This window comes from Symphodus melops (assembly GCF_947650265.1).
Source record: "Symphodus melops genome assembly, chromosome: 18".
In the NCBI taxonomy this organism is placed as follows: Eukaryota; Metazoa; Chordata; class Actinopteri; order Labriformes; family Labridae; genus Symphodus; species Symphodus melops.
In genome coordinates, this window is record NC_136708.1 from 6,544,168 (window position 1) to 6,564,295 (window position 20,128).

The 20,128-nt window shown below is 40.5% G+C and overlaps 1 protein-coding gene across 2 annotated transcripts; it reads left to right on the forward strand.

The window, feature by feature from the left end:
- Positions 1-4,589: 4,589 nt before the first annotated feature.
- LOC306838926 (homeobox-containing protein 1) lies at positions 4,590-19,554 on the forward strand. 2 transcript variants are annotated; one of them, XM_079367343.1, is made up of 11 exons: positions 4,590-4,876; positions 5,675-5,780; positions 6,986-7,415; positions 7,702-7,787; positions 8,950-9,060; positions 11,468-11,686; positions 12,325-12,481; positions 14,131-14,213; positions 15,557-15,652; positions 15,849-15,967; positions 18,282-19,554. In XM_079367343.1, exons 2-11 carry the CDS (start codon positions 5,699-5,701, stop codon positions 18,426-18,428), a joined length of 1,530 nt encoding a protein of 509 aa, XP_079223469.1. In that variant the 5' UTR covers positions 4,590-4,876; positions 5,675-5,698; the 3' UTR covers positions 18,429-19,554. The 2 variants fall into 2 exon arrangements, with proteins under 2 accessions (XP_079223469.1, XP_079223470.1); XM_079367344.1 differs by lacking the exon at positions 11,468-11,686 and having other exon boundaries at positions 4,591-4,876.
- The last annotated feature ends 574 nt before the right edge of the window (positions 19,555-20,128 follow it).

Consider the following 20,128-nt stretch of genomic DNA (forward strand, 5'->3'; position numbering starts at 1 on the left):
TTTTTTTGTTTGTTTGTTTGTTTTTACAGAAGAAAACGTAGAAACCGGCCGTGCGAACCCAGACTAGTAGGCTAAAGTTAATTAAATTTATTTCTAGGATTTTTTGTCACAAAGGTGTTTTTGTTTCTGTATGCTGCGTAAGAGACGTTCATTTGACGGCTTTCATTTTTTCCCCTAAAACAGCCTAATGAAATGAGAAATAACAGAAAGGTAAAGTGTGTGTGCGAGTGTGTTTAAATAACTCTATTGCTGACTAAATTGCACTGAGGCTTTAAGAATAGAGTCTATAAAGCGAAGATGACAAAAAATGACATGACGAGCAATGTTTAGAAAAAAATTGAACTGTGGGACAAAGACATGCAATGTCATGTTTTCTTAAGATTCTATTCCTTCATGACAATGTAAAAGGGCTTTAGCCCCGCCAGGTGGAGAAATTGTGTCATTAAGAGAAACCAGCACCCCAACTCTGCATACCAAGATGTGGCAGATTTACAGTGCTTAACAAATTCGACCAACACTTGCGCCACAGTTGTCCTAAATTTACATCATAGGTAGTTGTTTATGTTTCGATAATGGTTGAAATGCAGAAGGTCTTTAATCAAAATGATATTGGTAATGCTAAAATATCATTATGAATTCCATGAAATTTCAAATGTATTGTTTTACAGAAAAATAGTAAAGCACATTATTCATTGATTATATATTTTTACACATATACATACATACACATACATTTGATATTATGTCAAATTAAAGTTTTTTTTACATTCCTGAACATAATTTTTTTTGTAGTGGTTGAATGTTATACTTGATTAATTTCTGACTTCTCAGAGAAACCCAGAGAACCAACTCACAGTTGAGTATGAAAAGTGAAATTCATTTTGAAATTGGGTTCATACACCAACAAGACAATGAGCTCAAGCATTTACTCCAAAGTTGTGCACAGACTATTAGACCAAGACAAATTTGGGATTTAGTAGATTCAAAGATTGATCACACAAAAGTTTCATTAAAAGTAAGTATGTGGGAAGAGCTAGAAACTATTTGGAACAAGGCCAAAGGAGACCATGCAAAATATTATGTTTTCTGGATAATATTTTTGAAAAATGACTATTTAGTTTCAGTTTGTTATTTGTGAAATACATGACAATAACAAGTTTAGTTATTTAATATGTTTTTGAAAGGTTTTTAAAATATTTGTTTTCTCATTTTATGACAGGTGGTCTAATAAATTTGTTAAGCACTGCATGTCTGTCACAGATTTTGTAAAAGCAATTGTTTAGGAAAACACATCCTCAGTGACATATAATTAGTTAAAGTCATGTTTGAAGTAAAATTAAACAGGGATGAAAAAAATAACATGTTGAAAAGCTAATTACACACATTTCCCTCCCACACTTATAACTCAGGATAGGTAAAACGATGTAATTTTGTTAAAATTTTGAATTCTGTGGCTAATCAGATAAAAACGTATTATTTAGATTAGTCTAAAACATACACTTTAACGTACACATTTCTGTTTGTTCTAGTTTCCCATTGCAAATTGCAACATGTTAATGAAATAAGTCCACCATAGGCTTGTTTGCATATAATATGTTTGCATGTGTTACAGTACAGACAGATTCAGGTTTCTCTCTGCTTCTTGAAAAGACACCTAAAGGGTCACAAGAAGGGTTGGGCAGGTGACAAAGGTTAGCTAAAGAGCAGAAGAAGGAAGAGTGACAGAGTTAAAAGGGACAGTGTGGTAGCGGACTTTTGCTGTGTCCTTCAATGGACCCAGTCAATAAGTATGCAGCCTGTGCGAATGTTCAGACTAAACTGAAATGAGACGTTTTGGTCTACACAGGATTTCCTGTTTGTGTCACAAGCCGTTCCCGCCCTTACCCTATTGTTACTAAGCCACACTCCTGTTGCCTACCCACCTAGATTGCTGCACCACTAGCTAACATAAAATAATGTCACATAACATAAGCTGTCATTTTAAAATTAATTTCAAGATTTTCAAAGCAATTTCCATTTTCAAAACATTTATATTGATAGCTCTTTGACAAAGTTGAAACTAATTACAAAAATGAATAAGTGAAATCTTCGGCCACTTGAATGTCTGGTATTTTGTTTGACTTGTTGAGCATTGAATCTTGGTATGTGTTTGGGCACAAAAAATAGACCAAGATGCATCCTACGGGGCCCGGGAAAAGAAGAATGAATTTATTAGCCAAACTTTAAAAGAGCCTTCGACATAACACTGTGAAGCAATCAATCTTCAAATGTGCCCTTGGAAGGGTACATTCCCTGAATTGAGGCTCAGCTGCCTGGTTTCTTATCAGTGTCCTTTAGCTAAACTCACTAGACTTTCTAAAAAGGCAATGCACCAGCACCCTCAAGATGAGAATGGTGGCAATCTGAGTCAGATGCGACCTTTGTGGAGTGAATGTGACCAAATTCACCCCACTAAGAAGACCCTAACGGAAGGACCAGTTCATGCGGGCATTAGCTGAGGACTGAAATGAGTCTGAACTGAGCCCATAGACCCGAGAGCCTACTTTACAGTATTAACTACTCAGCACGATAAGCACAGGTTGAAGGGGAGGAAGGTACATCATACAGAGTAAACACATATGCTGGTGATGACCCTTAAAGGCAGAGCGATTGCTTTATACTTATTTGCACATAATGGTAAAGGTGTCCAGAACAGCAATGTCCTGTATAATACAACACATTTAAAAAAAAACGTATAACATATATATAATTTGTCTCTTTTGACTATGATTAAAGCTCAACACTACTTTTTCATTAATTTCTCATACAGTTGCAGCCAGTCATCACAAACCTAGCATAAAGGCTGAGGCCACCAGAAACAACTGGCCTTGCTCCATGATGAATTGAACTTATTTGATAGCAATCATGCAACTTAACATGGTTCCAACACAGAGCAAGAAACTGATGTTTTGCAGAGAGATTAACTTATTGCAGTTGCCATGTTTCTTGTTACTCTATAGGAACATGGGGGTTGAAGGGCTCAGTTGTGCATACATTCAACAGTCGTTTGAGAAAAAATAAAAGCATGAAGTCCTCAAAACCATTGTAACTTTTTTTTTTTTTTAATTACATTAGTTGTTTTGATAGGTCATTTATTTCAAGCCTGGTTCTATAACTGTTTTTTTTTTTTTTTTTTTTTTCAGAGACTTGAGAAATCAAAGAAATTGATAGAATGTATGTCGGCTGCCTTAGTTTGTATACAGTATCTAATTAATTTAACGTATAAGATTGTATTTACAGTGTTTGAAAATGTCTTTACATTTATCCTAAATGCAGACAATATGTCTCCATGATGCTGGAAGCTTAGAAACAGACTGAAAAACAAAGGACCAAGAATTGACCCTTGTGGCATACACATTCTGTTTTTTAACATACCTTTCACGCATTCCCCTCTGTTTGGGGATATGAATAAACCAATCAACAGCATTTTCATGTTACATGAGCACCCAATGCAACTTAAGCGGGAACAAAATATGTATTCAATCAGTGTTAGCTTAATAAAGTGAAGAATATCGACTTTAAAGAGGTGATGGTCAAGCTGGGAAGTTTTTATATGGTACAAAACATTTGAGAAAATTTGTTTCATAGTGCAGGTTTTATAAGTTTCTAAGTATCTTTGAGATTTGAGATGTGGCCTCCATCATATGTCAAGAGAACAAACAACCTTATCCGGTCATAAGTATTTGTCAGATTTGGACCTTAAAGTACACTGGACTATCTCTAGCTTTGTACTATTGGAAGTGGTTGAATGTTATGCTTGATTAATTTCTGACTTCTCAGGGAAACCCAGAGAGCCAGCTCACAATTGGGTATGAAAAGGGAAATTCATTTTGAAATTGGCTTCATACACCAACAAGACAATGAGACCAAGCATATACTTCAAAGCTGTGCAGAGACTATTAGACCAAGACAAAGGGATCTGGAGGACTGGAACTGATGGACTGGCCAAGTTGAAGTCAGGATTCAAATCCTGTTGAACAAATGTGGGATTTAGAAGATTCAACGATTGATTTCACACAAGTTTTATTAAAAGTCTGTGGGACCAGCTAGAAACTATTTGGAACTATTTGACTGGTCAGTACTGAAATATTGATACAATGTGTGCTGAAATGGGAGGATATGATTCATTAATTCCTTCAACAACAAAAAAATGGAGAACGGGACCCCCTAAAGAACATTGGGACTCTAAGAAATTAATTAGATTAGTCTAAATGTGTGGACCAAGACAACATCTAAGGTGATACAAACTGAAAAAAATCACTAAATATCACAAAAATTGAACATATAACAAAGTGACCTACTCAGTGCTAGAAAAAAAGGATGATGCACATCACTTATTAAGAGGCTTGAGGGTAGCAGCAAAATCAATGTCAAGGAGAAATAAATAAAGGACTGTAATGATATGTATTTAAATTCAACATGTCAGCAAAACTAGTTTAGTCTGTGTGAAGACAGGCAATTTGTGAAGTCGCTTTCAACTAAATGTACATATTGTGGTTTCTAAACTATGCTATGATATGTAGTCATGTAAAATATAACCGGAAATAATAATTATAACTCTTGTTAACTTGACAGTGTTATCTGGTAAAGGGGTTATAAAATGAGCCGAGATTGAGACAAACTCCCAACATTTGCATACACTAGTATTTCCCCACTGCATAGCGGAAATATATAAGCCTGCACCGTCCACCCTCTGCTAGTTAATTCACTGTCAGCTCCGCACCAAGGAGTAACTTTCACTTCTAGTGGGGCTGGGTGGATCACGACTTTCTCTGCAGTTTTCTCCGTCTTCCTGCTCCGTTCAACCGGCTGCTGCATCTCTGCACGGCATCGGGAGGTAAGGGAGAGGTCTGCGGTGGGACAATCTGCTGCTAGCTCTAAGCTAATCTAGCTAGCACGGGAGCTAAATCGTTAGCCGCTGGCTGTTTATTAGCCTGTCGACATTACCCATCATGTGTTAGCTTGTTTGTCACAATTAGCCGCGAAGGCTTTATGCGTAACAGCCAATTTAACACATTGTCACCTCTTTGAATCGTAGTTCAGATTTTAGATAAGTTGTTAGCCGAGACAAGGTGGACAGTAGTGTCTAGTTCACCACACTCAGTAGTAAGTTTTTCCGCGTCCTTCAAAATAAAAGCACAATGTGCGAACATTTTAATAACATTTTATACAATGGTCACCAGTTTGTTCTTTTATAACATAATCTCAAAACGATGCTGAAATGTGTTTTATAAAAAGCTCATGTGAAACTTTCTTTACACCTGAAACAATAACACAACATTGTTGAGGTTAACGATAAATATGGCGAGATTGTTGAAATGTTTTACTACTATTATAGAAACAATTTTTTAAGGGCATTATTTTTTACAACGCTACAAAAGATTGTTTTGTTTTGTTCCGTCATAGCAGTACTTCCGCTTTCTATCTGACTCGACGCGGCTAACTTTACACAACAAACCAAACAAACAGCTGTCGAAGGGAGTCCGATGCTCCGAGTCGTCCAAAGTTGACGGTGTTAGCTTAGCCGACATAGCGTTGTAGGGGCGCTATCTGTTCTTGTACATTTGGCAGCATGCTTATGAAGGCAGCCTGATCGCAACACACTGCAGCAACTCTCTTGTCTGACTTTAAAAAGGGTCCAGCCAAGCTCCGCTGAGCCATGCGACAGTGGTGTGTCCCCGCTGCGACCCCTCGCACTGAACCAGTCCCGGGGCGCCTGTCCGTATCACCCCCTCCTTCAGGTATGCTAATCCTCAATGACGCCCGAACACCTTTAAACTTTCTTTCTCTACCAAAAGCCATGTCAATGATTTGCTCTTGACCTTAGTTTTTCTCAAGAAAAACCTAGAAAAACACAGTGGTTAGTTTCAATTAGGCGACTTCAATGATTGTAAGCGGGATGGGGGCCAGTATGTCCTGTTAACACCCAATTTACAAACAGCCTATTTTTTTTTAATGAAGGCTCTCAAGTTTATCAACAAAGTTTCATATGTGGCAGGATATGACTTGAGGCATATCAGAGAAATCGTCAAGCCTTTTGTGGCTTACATCCTATTTCCAAAAAAAGAAGGAAAAAAAGTAGCTCTTAAAGGTGCATGGCTCGATTTGTTGCACCTTGTTTTTGTGGGGAAAGAGCTGATCTGTAATAAATAACGTGTGGTTGAGTATAATCAACAGATTTGCAAACCATATGTATTTATCTTTTCTTATCATTTTAAAACCAAGATCATGAGTTTGTTTTAGGTTTTCTTCAATCAATTCAGAGCTCACTGTAGTCTGCACAACTAAAGGAAGGCATGAGATGGATGGATGTGACTAGTCCGAGTGGACCCGATGTTAGGTTATGTATGTCAGGGTGATCTTACTTTAATTCCACCGTGGACAAATGGAGCAAGGTTAGCACCAAGTGTCTGTGCCAAGTGTTTGAAAGGATGCCAAACTTTGAATGACCCAAGGGTTCTTCAGAGGATAATGCAGTCTCTTTTTTTTTGTTTTTTTCCAAGTTCTGTTTTTTCCCAAACAGGTCTTGGTTGTTTTCAGCGATGTGTCTTTGGCAAAACTAAAAAAATTGAGTCCAATTCTCATTTGAAGTGTTTTATTCAAGATAAATGAGCCCTTACAAAGGAAGTTAAGTGTTTGAAGTCAGCTATGTCGGCCTTATTTTTATTTGGCTTCTCATCTATTAATAATTCTTTAATCATTTTTCAGCTTCCCTAAAGTTTTTGACAATAACTTGAGTTAAATATAGCAGTTTTGTTTGTCATGGTAACACTTTGTAAAATCTCTTCGTGTTATTTATCTGGTGAGAAATCAACCGAAGCAGGCAGACTTTTAGTGTATTTATAGGACTACAGTTGGGTCATATTTATTTACAAAATTGGTCTTGTGTTACATTTAAATGTGAGTCTCAGAGGCACATTGATACACTCCCACATTATGTATGCAGATACCAGAATGGACTGTTGTGAGGTGGAGCCACGCTACACAATAGAACAAATAGACCTCCTGCAGCGCCTGCGTTTGTCTGGCATGACCAAACCTCAGATCATCCACGCCTTGGAGTCCCTTGAGAGGCTCGACCCGGACCACCGGCCGTTGCCGCACTGTGATTCTCACCCTGCCCCATCCAACGACACCCCCAGCACAGCAGCTCCAGCACCGTCCTCGTCTTCATCCTCTTCCTCATCACTCTCCCTGGCCTCGGCTACCACGCAGACCTCTGGCCTGGACGGTGCCGCCCTGTCCCCAAGCAACAGCTACGAAGCCTCACCGCCGCCTCTCTACGCTCCCGCTGTGGTGGTTCAGCGGTCATTCAGCTACGACATGATGGGAGAAGAGGAGTGGGACCTGGAGGAGAAGGTTGAGGAGTACATGAGGTGAGAAAGGCAGAGGGAGGGAGGACGATGGAGGATAGAGCGAGAATGCAAGACCAAAAGAATGTTAAAGACAAAGAGAGACTATTATAACATCCGATAATGACAGCTTCTGTCCCTCGAGGTGCAGGCTTATTCTTCAGGATTTTACTGAAGTTAATTCAGGTCAGGTGTTCGGGGATGGCTGAAAAGAAGGAAGCACTAGTGAATACGCTGAGTCGGAGCAAAGGATGATGTTTGAACCAAGGTGTAATAGTTCTAATGCCATTTTTTTTTGTTGCTTTTACAGGAGAGACAGCAACCTGGTGAAAGAAGAGATCAAGACTTTCCTCAACAACCGCAGGATCTCTCAGGCAATTGTAGGCCAAGTTACAGGTACTCTTCTGCTTTGAATGTGCGGTTCATGCAGTAATTATACAGTAATCATCATACAGTTATTACAGCCTATTATTGCCACCGTTTGATTGAATCTGAACATCGAGATGACAGAAACAACACATTTAGGCTGCGTTCCATTTAGCTCGGAACTGGGATGTCGGAATGACGTCACACCCGAGTTGAGCGCGTTCCAGTTGCAAGTCTGAAAAGCAACATGGACGCCTCTAGGAGTACCTTTTTTGTTTAGTTAGCTAACACCAGACGTCAACAACACACTACGTGATCATTTGTGCACAAAAATAACATGGCAATATGTCCACAGAGAGAACTGTCACAATACAGCAGTTACAGCTCTAACGTTAAGGTTGGTGCACGTAGCAGCCATGTTGGATTCTAACTCTGACTCTCCGACTAGTACATACGACTTCAGGCGGCATTCCAGTCGACACCTCTGACTGGGAACATGGAATTTCCCAGTACCAAGTTCAGCTTGGAACACAGCATTACTGAGAGAGAACCCTTGAACCTTGAACACCCAGATTTACACCAAACGTCTGAGATTAAAGGAGTGTTGCCACACCACTCATTCTTTTCCACCATTTGGAATTTTTCTACGACATTGAATTTAGTATTTAACAATTAGTATTTAGAGAGCTCTAAATACTCTGCTGATCATTATCCACATAGTTGTACGAGTTGCTTTCTTCCATGAATCAAAGTTGGCAGAAGTGTTGCGTTATGTTGAGAGGCTTGTATTCTCTTGCTGGAGTTGTTGTTTTCCATCTTGCTAACGGTAGTCTCTGGCAGATTGAATACAATGTGTACCTCTTTTCTGTCTCACGCTAATATTAAGGGTTTAAGAAAAAGTAGATGCGACAAAAAAAAAATGGATTTACAAAATTCCTTCACAATAGTTTAGGTCGTCTTTAAAACAAAAGTTTCTTGCCACTTTTTTTTCTGGTTCCGGGCTTTTCTAAACTCAGCATCTTTGCTTTTCATTTTGTTTGTCAGTTTTAACTTCAGATATTGAGATGAGCTCATTAGTTTTTCAGTTGCTGGTTCACAGCCCATCTCAACATTACAGATGCTCTTGATGCATCAGTAAATTAATCAATGGCTTCAATGTGTGAAGATAACACACCTTGCCTCTGGCACACAGGCATCAGCCAGAGCTACATCTCCCAGTGGTTGCTGCAGCAAGGCCTGGAGATGAGTGACTCCAAGCGCAGAGCTTTCTACCGCTGGTACCTGCTGGAGAAAAATAACCCAGGTAAGATGAAGTCTTTAGAGGTCAGACAGGAATAACACTGCTGATCCTCCCTAAATCTCCACTCATTTACTTACCAGTGCAAGTTGAGCTTTGCAAACTGACTTTGGAAATGGAACATTTGATAATAAAAGTAATTGATGAGCATTTACTTTCTGTTTAGATTAGCATTGTTAGCATGTTAGCAAAGCCAAACATACATACATACATTTTATTACCCGCTGGTTCTGGGTCGCTAATTGCTACTGGCTAGTTTTTAAGTTCTGGTATCAGTAAGAAAAAAAACAAATGGAACATGTGTCAGACAAGCTTGATGTAAGGTAAGTACAGTATAACCTGGTGCCCGGCTCAGCAGCCAACTGCAAGGACTACAGTATGACACATATAAATGACATGAGAGTGAGAGATTATTGAGGGGGGGGGGGACTCCAGGTGTCTAAGGAAGCTTTCAGTTTTGCACAAAACTCCTGAATAATTGTTTTCCCAGTGAGCTGCATGTGTGAACACAAACAGTTGCTGCTTGTCATTTTCTGCGTGCAGGAGAGTGGAGCGACATTTCTATTCTTGTAACCTGTGATTGACCAAGGACTGTAGAGTAACCGGTACAACACCATGCACATGGTGACACTGCTTCATTATGTGTCTTCTTCTCCGTGTCCTTCTTCTTATTGGAAATAGAAAGGCCAACATTGTCATGAATGTGTCGGAGAGTAGAGTTCTGCTGCTTCGTCCTTCATTTACACGTTGTTCAATTTTAAGTCTTGGCTGCTGAGACATATAACCCTCCAACACACACAATATCATTGGAGGATTTAAAGGGTCGTCATTCAGTTTGTTGTTTGTTTTTGTTTTTTGGGGGGGTGCCTGTATTGCAGAGAACGGAAATCAGGGACAGAGAAATCGCATTTCTATGATTATTAATGGTGAAATGAAATCTCAGCCCAGAACCTCCAGCAGGTTTTGAGAGGGTTTACATCTTAACTTATCTGAGACCATAGCTTAAAAATGAACTTCCTTTTCATACTCATCAAACACATCTATGACCCCCCCCCCCCATGTGCCCTATGGATCAGGGGACCCTCTCACTGAGAGACCAGTGAAACATCCTCACCCGGTAAACGTTATCACTTTGTACAAGCTTGTATTGATTTGCAGTGACCCTTCCCTGTAAGGCGAGGCGTTGACTCAATCCACGTCAGGAGCATAGCAGGACCACCACATCAGATCTGCTAAGTGTAAGGGTCAATCATTCAAGGGTTTGATTTGTCACTGGAGTGTTTGTAAAACATGTTCACGTTCATGGAGGGAGATCCACAGAGACAGAGGAGGAAAGGATCCACTTTGATCTGCTTCCTTCACTGCTGATAAAGGTGGCCTGTCCTCCCTCTGGGACTGTAGTCCTTGCTTGTCAGCTGTTTATGACAAACTGCAGCTGTGGTCACCTTGTTGTTTTTGGCTTTGAGAACTTCACCAAACCTTCCACACAGTTGTGGTATGGATGTTTGATTCCAGCATGGAATAGCACAGCGATCCACGTATTGCAGGTGAGGGGGGAGACCAAACTTGGTGTAGACCAAGTTTCTTTCACGTGCTCAACTGTTATTTGAGTACAGAGCGAGAAGGAGCAGAACTAAGAGGGTCGATTTACAGGGCAGATGATCATTACAGATCATAACAGGGGAGGATGGGTCTTAGATACAGGAAGACTGATGAGCGCAGATTAGACGGTGATTCAAGGATGAATGTCAGATTAATAGATTATAAAATCTAGTAAGGAAGCATTTGTATAAAGAAAAAAATACTTCTCACCACTGCTTGCTGTCCCCAACTCCTCCCCTCTCCTCTCCTGCATGGTCAAATCACACACCTCTCATTCCTTCTGCTTGTTCCATCCTGGTCCTTGAAGGGCTGTGAAGTCAAGAAAGGACACAAAAGCTATCCAGAAATCAAAGAGGACTGACGAGTGATAAATGATGACTGCCCTTCATTGTAATCTTTAATTTCTTTTCCCATCTGCCCAAGCTTTGCTTTAGCTTCTTTGCTGTTCTCAGCTCTGATGCTCTGGTGCTGGTTTTCATTCCTATATGCCCCCCCCAAAACAGATAATTAACAGTGAATACTAACAATTACTAATTTACTAACTGGCCACATTGCTTTGCTTCTGACAAAGACTCCTTTTGACCTGCCCATTGTGAATTTTGAGAAGCAGTGCTGTCGGATGAATTGGCTGTTTAACTGATTGATATTGGCATTAAAACTCTTGACATTTGAATGGCTTAAAATTGCAAGGCGGGTCTACAGGAGTGTGTCAGTTCTCAAGTTGATGCACAATTCCATCAGCCGAAACTGGTGTCTGTAGTCTAAACCCTGGTTGTGGCCTGCCTCACCACTGGTTCTGTCCTGACTGAAGGGCTGAGGTGGAGTGAAAGCCAGCACAGCGTGGGTTCCATGCCCAGAGCCAGGGGAGGGGACAGAGACGGGACGGTAGCAGGGGCAAGTGGCAATCTCCCCAACATCCTCCCTAACCCCAACACCAACCTCAACCCCAACCCAGTGTGGAGTAGGCAGAGAGAGTTGCTGATGCACTTGCTGCCCTGGTACGCTGCCGCAGCCGCCCAGGCCCAGCCAGGTAACCACGCCCCGTCTTTCCCGGGGCCTCAGCAGCTTGGCACAGGAGTCGCCTGCACGGCCGCCAAACCACATGCCAAATAGCCGTTAGCATCTTTTATAGTTCAGGGCCCCGATCTCAAATAGATAAACAGAGGAATTCTGAAAACATTGCTTGGAATGAAACCGCTCCATACTATTGATGTCTGTCAACCATCTGTGGCAGCAGCTATGCTTAAATGGTCAAAGGTAACTTAATGTAAAAGTGATAAATAATACATTTAAAAATTGATGACATTCTTGGATGTGGAAGTCAGATAGATAGATAGATAGATAGATAGATAGATACTTTATTAATCCCGAGGGAAATTCAAGCGAAACACATGTGAAAACACATGACATAGTCATAGAAGAGCTAGTTCAACATTAACAATTTAGAAAATAGTTGGAGACTTGGATTTTTTTTTGATTCAGGAAATTCCCCTTGTTTGGACATGTTGTTTGTTCGAATTCGAGCTAAGACTTTTTGTTCTGTTGTTTAATAAAAGCAGTCTCGTGTTAGTGTTCTCCATCAGTGCAGTTACTTCAAATCTTTTCTCCCATTAAGGATGATCATCCCACACTTACTGGGACGTTGTTGCGTGTGTTTCTCTTTTTCAGGGGCCACTCTGTCAATGCGTTCACTGGTGAAGGAGGAGCCTGACTGGAGGACAGGGATCATGGCTGGGGACAGAGCGGGGATGGTGGGTGGCCCTCTGAGGCTGCGTAGAGGAAGTAGGTTCACCTGGAGGAAGGAGTGCCAATCAATCATGGAGAGGTAGGAAGAGTGCCGTATTCCAAATCCTGCTAACAGTTTGAACGAGGCCTCAATATCCAACCATGAAACATTCAAGCGGTTTGGCTTTGTTATTTTAAAAGGTAATATTCAATATTTAGAGCAGCCTGTAATTTACAGCAGGCACAATTGTGCTAAATACACGAACGTTGCTCAAAGTGTTCAGTGCAAAAGAAAAAAGTGAGCAGGAGAGTTACTGTTTCTCTTTTTTGGACCCCCAACCAAAACTGTTCTCGCGTAGCATTTTATCTTCAAACAGTGTTACAGGGAGCAATATACACAGAATCTGTCCACTTCTTCAGTGTTCACATTTCTCTACCAAAACTACAAGGTGCACCTTGAATTGTGATAAATCAAAGTCCCAAATGAAAACCTTTATCTTTTAATTGAATTCATCACATGCTTTATTGTCTCTTGAGATAATGAGTCTAAATTAAAAGTCTACTTAAGACATCTAAAAATTCCACTTACTTACCCTTCTCTTAAGTTGTTTTTTCATTGTGTTCTCAATATGCACTGAGTTCCTTTTTCTATACTTTACTTATTTTCACGTTTTCTTTTTTCCATAAGTTTTCCTTTTTTAAAATCCAAAGAGAAAGTAAAGAACCATCAGTCCTAAGACAGAACAAACATTCCAAATAAAAGCATAACAATAAATGCAAAATATTGGAAAACCAAACAAACAAACAAAAAACATAATTTAATTGAAATAAAAAACATAAGTTCCTTTTGTGTTAGAGTTATTTGTAATCGATGTAATACCATAACTCCCATGTTTTGCCGACCCCAAGTTTTTTAATCGACCTGATCAAACTCGAGAAATCCAAGTGTGGTGTATTATAAAAGTACTGGATCAACTATCAAACCATGGATTGTTAGTCATTTTAGACAGAACGATAGCATTGTTTGAGGTAATAATCAATAGAAATGACTGCTCTAATAATAACAATAAAGTGAAATATTATCATCCTCTGCCTCCACATTCACAGTATGTTAGTTATTTAATGCCTCCTCTGTTATATGTCTGGCCTACATAATCTTAGTAACTCAGAAGGTTCAAGAAAGAGGAGTACATTCTTGTTCCGTCCTACCATCTGTGTGCGATTGATTTCTATATTACAAGCCTGCTGTAAGTATAGTGTGAAGTCTGTCCTCGATCAGTAATATGACCACACGGGCCCTGAACACAGCACTCACCAGCAGTGCTCCCAGATTACGCAGTTCCACTGCAGTGCTGATCCTTATGAGCTAGTTTAAACCCAAGGACGGTACAGTAGAGGTGAAATGGATGGAGTGTGTGTGTGTGTGTGGGTGTGTGTGTGTTTTTGTCAAAGGGACAGGAAAGGGCAGTTCTGAGGGTAAGAAGAAGACAGGGATGGAAGAAATTGATCCGCGTTTGTTTTTTTTAATGTGAAATGATTTTTTTCAGCCCTGCAGGCCATAAAGAAGGTAGACATGAGTGATGTTTGAAAAGAAGAGAGATAAAGGTTACTGGCATATTTACAGGCATAGAACTGTTAGATTTGATCAGCTTGGAAGAAGCAGTGAAAGAAGAAGAAGAAGCATGCGTGAATGAATTGTTGTGATCTGAATGATGCCATCTAATCTTGTGGCTGTTTGTCTCTTAACAGTTTCTTCATTGAGAACCAGTACCCGGATGAAGCGAAGCGGGAGGAGATTGCCAACACCTGTAACTCAGTCATTCAGAAACCAGGTACTCCTGTTTTTTAAGGCCTGTTCTCCTCCATCAGATTGTCTTCATATCGTTGAACTGCATGTAGCATTGATGTAAAAGCAAATATTCTGGGGACGCTGGTGTCACTGCGTGCGTCCCCATGTATCGAGGCTCAGTCCTCACGAGGGCGGCCCAGGTTCGCGTCCGGCCTGTGGCATCCTATCCACTGTCCTCCACTATAATAAAGGCTATAAAAAAGGCCCAAAATAAATCTTTAATAAAAGCAAATGTTCTCATTTAGCATCAAGAAACGACTCTGTTGCTTTGTCCACTTGTCCACTTTTTTTTCTATTCTTTTTATTTATTTATTTATTTTTTTTGTCACGTCATGTCTTACGCTCCTCCCTCCCATCTGACAGGGTGAGCCTCCAGCTGTGGGGCGCATGTGCAAATGGCTAGGTCGGGAGAAGCCCTTCCGTAATTATCTCGATATTATCTTGAGTGCATACTGAGTGTGAAAACAGCTACAGCGTGCAGATTCTTCTATGATTCCTCACTTTAGTTAGATCTTCGATCCAGCACTCAGCGTTAATCTCGTCGAACGAAAGAAACAACGGAAATATTTGTTGACAAAGGTCTTTTTAAACTCGTCAACTACGATGATGACGAGACAAAACTTGATGTTTGACTTCTTCGTGTAATTGACGAAAGCGTCACGAAGGGAAAACTAAATTACAAGTGGCGAGATCATCACATCCATGATAAAGAAGTGTGAAACCCCCTCAGCTGTTCTGGAGTCATTGTAAAAACCACAGCGTGTTTCATCAAAGGTGTGCGTGTGTGTGTGCGTGTGTTGTGTGTGTTACAGAAAGCCTGTAGCCTCTCGTCTCATGCTCTCTGCCTGCAGTTCAAAACAATAACCGAACTGAGGAATCAAACTCTTTATTGTGATCAGTGTTAATCACTCCACCTGACCTAATACAGCAGGGAAATGAAACAGAAAAAAACTAATTTAATGACAATTATGTTGACTAAAATAACTTTCTATTTTTGAGAACTCGAATGACGTGCAATTTTAGTCAGTGAGTCATTGACTAAATTAATTCAATAACAAATGACTAACATCTGACCAAATACAAAGCACATTCTGTTCAGGAGACTAATGTCCATGACTGAATGGTGAAAATGATGTGAACACTGCCAGCACCTGTGTGTTTTTCTCTGGATGTACACACGCAACAGAGTTTTAATTCGACTCGTCATCCTTAATTTACATTGAAGATACTTCTGTTCACTGCTTTCATCAGTCACACCTCCATGCAAGAAAGGGTCGTTCCTCTGCTTGACCTGCTGTTTAACGGGACCTGTGTGTGTTTTGTCAGGTTGTAAGCTGTCTGAGTTTGAGCGCGTGACAGCGTTGAAGGTTTACAACTGGTTTGCCAACCGCCGTAAGGAGATGAAGAGAAGAGCGAATATCGGTGAGTGCCTCACTGATCACTACATGTGGGCTGTTCCAGTGTACATTCATCAAAGGTCGCTGTGCATGACTTCCTTTGTACAGTCACAATATGTAGAATCACAAACAGGCTTTTTTTATGATCGTACTGACTTTGTTTATATGTAAATGTTGTTTTACCTCCCTTTTTATATTTACCATTTGTCTTACACAAACAGAAGCTGCCATCTTGGAAAGCCATGGCATTGAGGTGCCAAGTCCAAGCTGCCACTCTAATGGTGAGGAGGGAGAGATGCAAGAGTTTGCTGACCAGGTGAATCATCCGTTTGCAGAGCAGGTGAGTCCACTCTCCTGCTCCTCCTGATCTTTAAAAGGTGACAGGAGGGGAAGGAGCATGTTTAAAAGGCCTGTTAGCAACTGCGATACAAGTAGTCTTCGGTGTGTCTCTGTTGACAACAGCTGAAGACGAGCTCGACGCACTGATCCAACTTGTTCAGTTCTGATCCGCTTTGGGAAACCTGCACTTTGTCAAGAACAGATCAATACCAGTGTTGAATTATTAACCTGATTCTTTACCGTGAGGATGAGACGGGGAGTGGAAGCATTAGGTTTTTCTAACTGTCAAGAAAAATGACATAAACAAATGCACATGATGAAGAAACTGAAGGGTTTTCATGCTGGATGCTGTGCGTGTCCTTGTTTGGAAACAGCAGACGGTAAATAAGCAGGAAGGTGAAACAACGCTCTTTTTATTACGCTTTTTTTCTCTCGAATTTCCCTCGGGATTAATAAAGTATCTATCCATCCATCCATCTTTTTAAAGTCTACCCCCCCAAAAAAAGTTTACTTTGAAACTACAACGAATTCAAATGTCTACTGGTAAGTCTGATAACAAAAAGAAGAGAGTGTATTAGTCCGGTTATATAAAATAATCCCACAAAGGAGAAACGCACATGACCAATATGTCAAGGGGAAAAAAAAAAAAAGTTAAATGGAGTTTCTTTGGACAGAAACATATTGGGCTCGTCAGAGTGTGCTGTGAGGACATTAATACAGTGAGCATCACGAGCTGCTTCACTAACACGGAAGAGTTTAACGTCCTGATTCAGCTTTTCTCAGTTACACTGGATGACATTGTACCACAGTGAAACTCAGAGTCAAACATAAGAACAAACCGATAGAGCCGAGGTGAATATGCCGGGTAATGAGGTCAGCTCGGATTTACATCCCGGTGCAGATGGACATCATGACGATTCAGGGGTTTACTAAGGGTGGATGGTCTATCAAATACACTCAGTGTATCACAGCATGTTCTACTTGCAAAGCAGTAAATGACTTACGGGAACACTGAGTACAAATAGTCTCAAATTGTCTATTTTTAAGCTCAACCCGTTGGGCTGTTACGACAAGACAGCTCACAATTTGCAGCGATAAATTTGCCTGCTGGCCTCATTTCAAGAGCTGAAATAGCAAGAGCTGCTTTCACTACTGTTGGTAATACATTCAGTGTTTATTTGTGTTTCAGTAGTGTCTTATAAGAGAGAGGCGTCGAGATACAGGACACACGCTCACATCCGAGCCGACTGAGAACGAACTAAGAGACAGAAAACATGAGAGCGAGGTGGTGATGTAACGCTGTTGATTCCACTCCTCTGTTGCTTTGAGTTCTGTTTTTGTAAAGAGTCTCAATTGATCTTGAGATCGAAAAAAAAGTAGGCCACGTTATCTGGGCCATCATTTCATAATTTATTGAATAAATCGTATTGAAGTCAAACACAGGCTTTACATCATTCAGGCATCAACATGCATTTCTCTCTCTCACACACACACACACACACACACACGTGGCACGCTTGTGCACTTCTAACTTATAGTGCATCAGCACACAGTTGATCCGCACAGCCGTGATCTGGTCAGACGGCCAGGTTCGACTTTTCTCCGTTCACTCTCACCGTGTCTGCAGCTGACTTTAACGGTAGAAACGTCCTCTCACAGCCGCTGTCGTCTCAGTCTGTGAACGTCTCCACTCAGACTCTGTGCAACAGCGCTGCGTTGTAAACACACGTCTAACAATGAGCAGGCTGATTATATCAAGTGCCTCATGTTGTTGAAGATAAATCAAGAGAGAACTTGTTTAGTGGAGTAATAATGTCTTATTCTCTGATGGATTTTAGCTTTTAGTCTACTACTGCCTAAACTACCTATTTAAAAAATAAAGACAAGCTTATATACTATTTTAAATTTCTCTACTTCCTGATCTGACAACATTGTTGAATCTGTGATTTATTCAACAGAGCGTAATGCCTTATCAATTAAATATACTGTAACAGATGAGTATGAAACATAAAAACAGTTTGTTATTTCGGCCGGTAAAAAAAAATGTTTGGCCGGTGAATTTTTTTTAACTACCCACCACCTTGACCGGTGAATCAAAAAGTTAATTTCAGACCCTGCGTTCCAAACTTAGGGGCTCCCTTCCATTTTGAGAAATCATGTTCATTTCTGAAGTTTAAGGAGACCCACATGTTGTCGTTTAATCAAAAGCTCAGGCAACGAAGGGCCTCGTTATATTCCAGGAGGTGCATCTAATCGAGCTGACGTCCAACTGTAGATCCAAGTGTTTCTGCTTATACATCTATGGTCTGCCACAGGAGGAAAACTCTTCCCTGAAGATTGTCGACCATCAAGACCCCTCCGCACTGGCTGCTACGGAGGCTGCAGCCCTGCCGAGCCCCACCCCTCAGGTCCTGGATCACAAAGAGGAGGATTCAAAAAGGGAGACTGTGGATGAAGAGTGACAGCGAGCCGGTGGAGTTTGAATCATCATCTTAACTGAATTTAATCCGATGAAATAGGAAAACAATAAGGGTCTCCTCCTCAACCCAAGTAGGGCCTGTGCTGCCTTAAGCACTCAAAAATCAAAGGGAGAAGGGTGCTGTAGCTTGCTGGAGTGCCTCTGATTGGAGGAGGCAACTGTATTTATCGACAGTAATCCTGCTTATATTAACGGCTATATACAGTATATATATATATGTATATCCATATATAGTGCATTCCAAGATGCTATTAAAAGCCTACATTTCTTAGGGGGAGTAATATATAAAGGATACCTCACCCGTTTTAAGCTAAGCCTTTTCTTTCTTCTGTTCTTTTTTGCGACATGCCGTCTTTTAGCCTTTTCACAGAGAGCTTTTTGGATGAACCGTGGTGACATGAATGTGCTGAGCCTGCAGGTCAGGTGTGTATGGCTAGATGACGGTAATCAAGAATCAGTGATGTGGTGAAATGAATTGCCCTCCGCCTACTTTGAATGCTTTGAATCCATTCTCGTGGTAAGACTCTTTAACCTCAATCAGCTGATTGGTCCAATCGGTGGATCATTCAAAAAAGAGCTGTGCCATCACATCGGTAGAGCCCTGAGCGACGACTGGAATCTCAGGTAATCCAAAAAAAAGGAAAAAGATATTGAAGAGTTATCTTAACTTGCTTTGTTTTTTTTTCTTCTGTTCTGTTTCTTTCATTTTTATCCTCTGAACTGTGTTAAACCAAATCAGGATTTGTTATTTATACCTTTTTATATTAGCAAAACAAGCCTAGGACAATATATCATAGTATCTCTTTGTCTTTGGTATACTGATTGTTGCTGTCGGGTCATTTTTGTAGTCCATCCATTTCAAAGTCTGTCTAAATCCTCATCTCAGCCAGTGAAGCTAGAATAGATGCATCATGTTTTCTTTTTGTTTGTTTGTTTGTTTTTTTACGTTTGAAAGAACGCTAAAACCAATGTGATCAAAAATGTGTTGGCAGACGTGCTGCAAGCACCTCTCGTAGTGGAATAAGCTAAAGCTTATGCTCATGTAAGTTTGTATGACTGCAATGCTGCACTTCAAAGTGGACCTCACTTTAATAAAAATGGGAGTTTAAGACTGTACTTGCATTAGACATGTACATCACCCAGTGAATATACACGTCTGTGGGTGCTTTCCTTCAGTCATATTAGCACTATATAGGGTTATTTGGCAAACTGAAACTATAGATAGCTGATTGAAACCCTGCTTTACTTAGTCCCCATGTATTTACTGGCCAAAGGCCGCAGGAGACGCTCCCTAAATGTTCATGAAATGGACAAAGACGTTCTCATATGTTTGTTCTCAAATGGCACCCAGCAGGATGCTACCATGTTACCTCCTAATGCCAAAGCTATGCCAAGGTAGAGATGAACTACAGAGTGAACAGGATACAGTCACAACACTATAGATATCCAGATATACATAGATGTTTATTTGCTCAGTACAACACTAGCCAACTCTAGCTTACCTCAGAATAACTCTTGTGTCATGAATGTGTTACAGGCTAACTGTCACTAAACTGACAGCGGCCATTATCGTGACTGTTTATTATATTGACAATGTTATGTAGCATTAATGACGATGGGGTTTGCCCTGCATTGTTAATGTATACTCACCTCAGACAGTTCTCTTGTCCAGTTTGGGATGGG

Excerpts from the sequence above, each read along its gene's own strand:
- LOC306838926 (XM_079367343.1), top strand. The coding sequence starts at position 5,699 with ATGCGACAGTGGTGTGTCCCCGCTGCGACCCCTCGCACTGAACCAGTC. Across the intron at positions 7,788-8,949 it reads AATTGTAGGCCAAGTTACAG|GCATCAGCCAGAGCTACATC; the intron begins GTACTCTTCTGC and ends TCTGGCACACAG. Across the intron at positions 11,687-12,324 it reads AGCCGCCCAGGCCCAGCCAG|GGGCCACTCTGTCAATGCGT; the intron begins GTAACCACGCCC and ends TCTCTTTTTCAG.